At 44.0% G+C, this 6110-nt stretch overlaps 1 protein-coding gene across 5 annotated transcripts in view; it reads right to left on the bottom strand.

The window, feature by feature from the left end:
• The window catches only part of NRIP2 (nuclear receptor interacting protein 2), a 38621-nt gene that overhangs the window by 12948 nt on the left and 19563 nt on the right, over positions 1–6110 (bottom strand). For 3 of the 5 annotated variants that reach the window (XM_048054457.2, XM_067005393.1, XM_048054458.2), the window contains one exon: positions 5170–5741. In XM_048054457.2, coding sequence (XP_047910414.1) covers positions 5521–5741 — 221 coding nt within the window. In that variant the 3' untranslated portion in view covers positions 5170–5520. Of the gene's footprint in view, positions 1–1127; positions 4940–5169; positions 5742–6110 lie in introns of those variants that run through there. The other 2 variants (XM_013199974.3, XM_048054460.2) reach the window with 2 other exon arrangements.

Raw genomic sequence — 6110 nt, 5'->3', positions numbered from 1 at the left:
AGGTACTTTCCTAGCCCTGTTGCTACTTGATTTTCATCTTGTACTTCAGAATTAGGACCCGACACTGAGAGGGACCACAATGGAGCAGGACTCTGCAGAGCATGTTTCCAGAAATATATAACAAAATGACATTATAACTATCCCTGAGCTGAGCAACTGGCATGTGTCTTGGCGTGTGCTGTTCTATCCTGAAAACAGACTGCTGATCTTCATCTGCTTTGGGCTGTGTATTTTGTTGTCTTTTTCCCCCACACCCTTAGTACTGTGACTGCCGTCTCCCACACTGGGGACAGAGACAGTATGATTACAAATAGTATCAGTGCCTGAGTTCTTGGTCATGGCTCGGACAACCTGGTACGTGTACGTGTACTGCAGAAGTGATGGATTCTTTTTGCTGTGCGTGCTTTGATGAATACAGTTGAAGTTCTACCACAACTTGTGCCTGCCGTAGCCCCGCTTAGCATCTTGTTTGGCTTTGGTAGCACAGGCATTCTCCACAAAAGTACTCTCCTTGATCCAATGCTGGGATTCCAGAGGTTCCTGCAAGCAATTGCCTGGAGCACTTCGTTTGCTTGAGAGCTGGGCCTGGTTCATCAAATCTGTTAGCTGGGTTTTACACGCTGTTGCAGTGCTGCTGCATTGGAATTCCTTCCTGAGGCCTAACAGCAAAACAGGATTGCCTACACTCATTAACAGAGAACAACTCAATGCTCACAATCCGTGCCAAATGGAAACCTTTATTAGCAACATAAGCGCAAGGGGGACACAAATAGTTGTATGACTGAAACTGATTTATGCAAAACAAACTGCATTACAGGTCAAATGATTTCCAAGGAAGGAAGGAAGTCAAACTTGATTTATTTTAGTTGAAACAGGAAAATGTTAATGGAGAAAAATGACATTTTCCTAGGAACCATCTTTAAAAGAAAATGGGACAAAACATGTAATGGACAGGGCAAACCTGTACAGCCTAGCCCTCTTCTGCTGGGTAACACTGCTGTGTACTGTGCAAGCCCAGGCATGCTTCACTGTGGAAAAACAAGTCGGAAGATATGGACGTTATATACCATCCAATCTTGAAGATATCTGAGAAGGAAGACAGTAGTGTTTGAGGGTTTTCTCCGACAGTTTTGTTTTGTGTACAGTACATAACTTGCAGATGTTTTGTTCCTGTTCCCTTTGTGCACAAAAGAAAATGAAACCTCTACAAAAGAGTTAATTGGAACTTCTGTACTGTTCCTTGGGCAAAAGATGACTTCTCTGTTCTTTTTCATGCCCTGAACCCTCAAAGTGACAATCAATAGACTGGCAGCTACAGCCAATGCTTCAGGCTATTTCCAGTGCTGTCAACTTTCTGTGAAGTGTACAGCTGCTCAGAGGAGGAGCCACGTATGCTCTGTCTCTGGAGCGGTGCAGTTATATTTTCATTGTAACTCATTGCCGGTTCATCCTTGCCAGCCACTGCAAATTCACAGCATTGGAATTAGTTGTTCCTTTCCATGCAGCAGCAAATGTTGTTTGCTGCATCCTACTCAGTAGCAGATTGTCATACCAACTGGTGCCAGGTAACTGGCACCAGGTAACAGGGCTTGATTTGCAAGACACATTTGTGTGTCCTAGTGACAGCACACAGCAAGTGAGGAGTCCAGCAGTCTCAGACAATGGGGATGTTTGTAGACGAACTATTCACAGCTTTGGTTGTGAGGTTCAATGTACTATCAGAAAATAAAGGGAGGGGTTTGTTTGGTTTTCCTGAGAGATAATAATGCTGTTGGCCATCCCTGCTCCCATTTTTGTGATCTCTTTGCTGAATACAATTATTTCTATTACTCTTCAGGTATATCCTGGTATTTGCTTACAAACGTATGTAGCAGCTCAATGCTCTTCAGTTCCATAATTCACCTGCTAGTGGTAAAAGAAAGAGCGAGCTTCTGGGAATATGGAAGACTAGAGCTTCCATTCCTTTCAAAACCAAGTGCCCCCAAGCTCCTGGCAAGACAAGTGGTGTGATTATGGCTTCAGGATGGTGCACGTTTTTGGGATTGGGTTACCTCTTGCACATGAGCCTTGGAAGGGCCTCATAAGGTCGTACAGTCCATTTCCCCATCACAGGGTCAGCCATATGGATCTCATGCCTGAAATGTGATACTCGTTGCTCTGTTCCACAAACATGTTTTGATACAGTTCCCTGCACACAGTTTTGCAAGTGTTGTATGCACTCTACAGAAAAGTAGCCTTAGCAGGAGCTGACCACCAAGGCAATTCAAAGGGATTCTCCCTAAAATACCATTGTCCATATTGAAGGGGTAGGACTTGTCATGAAGAAGCCAGTGTTGGCCACACAGGATACGCTTAAGTCCTGCTCTAAGATGGCAGTTCATACTGAATTTCTACTTTAGTGGGTTTTGTTCTCTTGTGAAAGACTTCCCTCATTCCCTTTGCCCCCAAAAGGAATAGAGATGACTAGAGCTGGGAATAGGGAAGTTTGTGTTTTCCAAATGAAGCTACAATTGAAACAGTCTTAAGCCTTGACAACCCAATTAAAAAAGACTTAATGTGCTCCCTGACATACAAAGATTCTTAAAAAAGAACCATGTATGTGGATGTGGGCGTACTTTTTAAGATGGGATCATCAAATATACTTGGTCCTGACATAAATGAGAGAATACTGTAAACTGTTGGTGTCATTCAGCAGATTCATGCAAAGCAGTTCACAGACAGAAATAATCAGATGCACAAGTAGAAGAGTATCAAAGCATGATCTGAAGCTGCAAGATATGGTTACTAACAACAGAAGTCATTAGCTTAATGTTTGTAGGAGAAGCATTCGCCAACTAATACTGGTAAACACGTCACAAGTTGTATCAGCCAGGCTGTAACTCCACTGTTTATAGCGCATGTTAAAATACAGAATCCAACAGCTGGTTCAGGGAAAAAACAACAACAACAACAAAAAACACACACAGAAATGCATGTATTCAGCTCTGGTGAGGCCGCACCTTGAGTACTGTGTTCAGTTTTGGGCCCCTCACTATAAGAAGGACATAGAGGTGCTTGAGAGAGTCCAGAGAAGCACACGAAGGATACAAAGGTGGTGAGGGGCCTGGAACACAAGTCTGTGAGGAGCAGCTGAGGGAACTGGGGTTGTTTAGACTGGAGAAGAGGAGGCTCAGCGGAGACCTTATTGCTCTCTACAGCTACCTGAAGGGAAGGTGTGGGGAGCTGGGGGTCGGCCTCTTCTCACAGATAACCAGCGATAGGACTAGAGGGAATGGCCTCAAATTGCGCCAGGGGAGGTTTAGGTTGGAAATTAGGAGGCATTTCTTTTCAGAAAGAGCAGTCAGGCATTGGAATGGGATGTCCAGGGAGGTGGTGGAGTCACTGTCCCTGGAGGAGTTTAAGGAAAGGTTGGACCTGGTGTTTAGGGACATGGTTTAGTGGGTGACACTGGTAGTAGGGTGATGGTTGAACCAGATGATCTTGAAGGTCTTTTCCAAACTTAATGATTCTGCGATTCTATAAGTGTTTGAGAAGCACAATAGAAACAATGAGAGGAAGAGAGACAGTGGTGTTTAATCCAGCAGGACAGGCAAAATGAGGATATCGTGACATTCTATGGGTAGATGAGGGGACATTGTGAAGTTTGGATGGTCACTAAATAGTCATGAGATGGAGCAAGCCCTGATGTGGTGCATCTTTCATATAGCTAGTAAAGAATAGACTTTGAATTTATCATACAGTTATGCTCTAGGATGCAAATGGAAAAAAAAAGGAAAAGTGACTTATAACCACTGTTCATCCCAGATGAGTTCATAGTTGTCTGATCTGAGCTGATTCTGCATTGTAGTCTAGTTCTCATTTCCTGCAATAGTAGCAAAGTTGATGGGCTGTGAAATGCCAGGACTTGAGGTTGATGATGTATTTGTGTCCAACCACTAGATCTGATGTTGAAAGAAAGTTGCTAACAGAGCAGAAGACCGGGTGTTATAATTCATTTTAACATTTAACATGAGTGGCAGGCTTGCAGACTGATGATGCAGCAGAGGTGATAGGAATATAGCTCTCGGAGCTGAATTGCAGAGAGGAGTGGCCTGGTTACCATGTGTAGCATCAAGAGATGATCAGCTTTGCTATTCACACAATATAGCCTAGTAGCCAATGATGCACTAATAAAGCCCAAGCATCCATTGGTGTCTACCATACTCTACGCATCTAAGTTCAGTGTTTTTTTCAAAGGTTTCTTAGAATTAGGAACTCTAAAAGTGCTCTTGCTGCAATTTTTTTTCCAATAAAATCCTGTTCTGCTCTGAGCCAGCAAAGAAGTAACAAAATCCAGATTCCCAGAGTGCAGGTGAGGGGACTGGCTACAGAGCCCTTCCCACAAAGAAAGAGGAATGGAGTCTGTTCACATTGAGGAAAAGAGCTAAGGGAAACATACACAGCAATCTTTGGAGGCTTTTGGAGAAAGCACTGTCCTGTCCATAGAACAACTGCAGACTCTTCACAGTGACTCTCGTCTCATGAACAGAGGGTATTGTAAAAAAAATGTCATTGAAAGGGTAGAGAGAAACAGAAATCAGGGGACTAGAGCAAGACAGAAAAACAGCAAGAAAAAGCCCATTCAGCGCATGGGGACAAGCAGAGGGTCTAATGAAAGGAGGGAGAGCTCTCCCAAGATGAGACACTCCCAGTAACAACAGTTTCCAGCACCCATTTGTCTTTTTCTCTCTCCATGGTGAATGCATCAACCCAGAACTTGGCAAGGTTAGGGGCACGTGAACCTCACCCTCATCTCTCTCATATGGCAGCAAGTCTTCTCAGCCCCAGACATGGGGAACGCAGTCAGTCACTGACCAGGCTCTTCAAAAGCATGTAGAAAAGGCAAATCTTGATTCAGTGTTTTAAATCTCAGGACTCCTTCCTCCAAGTCGATGCAACACTAAGAAGGGGAAAGCTGGTTACTTGCTGGACATTTCAGGTAGCAAGTACCTCAGTCTCATAATGTCTGACAGGGGAAAACCTGTATAACCATTAAACATCCCCACTTTGGATTTGTAGCAACCTCACAGTTCCCCTCCCTGTCCCCTGTGCAGCCTCCTTGCTCCTATTCCCTCCAGTTAGTTCATCTCTAAACCCTTCACAGGGCAGTCTGTCCCACTCCCTTCTTCCCATCTGACCTCGTCTGAGATGATGTCCTCACATCACTCAGCCTTTCAGTCCAGTGCTTTTCCTGCTTTATGAATCCAACCATGTGGCTACATGGTATTTGACGGGCAGGCACAAGCTTCCTGCAGCCGTGTTCTGAGGGGCTCAGAAGCCAAGCTCAGCAGAACCCTAATCTTGAGCTCTGAGCTGACAAAAGGAGAGGACTCCCTCCATCTATGCCCAGCTAATGTCTGTTGAATGTAGCAGTACAGCTTCACTTGGCTCAAAGCCAATGCTTGTTCCCATCTGTATTCAAAAGGCAACACGGATATATCCCCAGTGATACAGTGTGCCCTGCCTTTCCCAGTTTCCTCTTCAGTTTCCTCTTCCCATTTTGCAGCTTGTGTGGTTGGTAGCTGTGCAACAAGCACTGCAAGTGGCACTCTGGAAGGCCTGACCATGTGAATTTTCAATGCTTCCAGCAACCAAATCTGGAGGACTCAGTGAGAGGAGGCCTGCAAAAAGCAAGAAGCTGTTCCTTACCTTGAGAGACAACAGAGTTTGGAGACCAATGCAAAACTCCAGCATTTCATCATCTAAGAAGAGAGAAGAGACTGATCAGGCTCAAAACTATGGATACTGCCCCTCTAAAGAAAGTATCCCTCTCCTACAAGAAGTGGAATATGAGAGCATCTGGTTCATTAAGTTATACGGTTAAGAACTTTTTAGTATAAAGTTTATCACAAATATCAATGAAAGTGATGAATTAAACACGCAAACATTAACAAGAAGGTGGTAACAGTGACAAAACCAAAAATCAACACTCTTCTACCACTGACTGAGGAGCCATTAAAGGAGTAACTTAGACATAGCCCTGTAAAGGGTCAAAATGGACTTTCTAACTGATAAGAGGGAACTACCATTAATGTAAGTATTAAAGAATATTTGAGGAGGCTTGTGGGATT

The sequence above is a fragment of the Anser cygnoides genome, chromosome 1 (assembly GCF_040182565.1).
Source record: "Anser cygnoides isolate HZ-2024a breed goose chromosome 1, Taihu_goose_T2T_genome, whole genome shotgun sequence".
In the NCBI taxonomy this organism is placed as follows: Eukaryota; Metazoa; Chordata; class Aves; order Anseriformes; family Anatidae; genus Anser; species Anser cygnoides.
The sequence above is the reverse complement of the archived record's forward strand: the minus strand, read 5'-3'. Positions and strand labels throughout refer to the sequence as shown.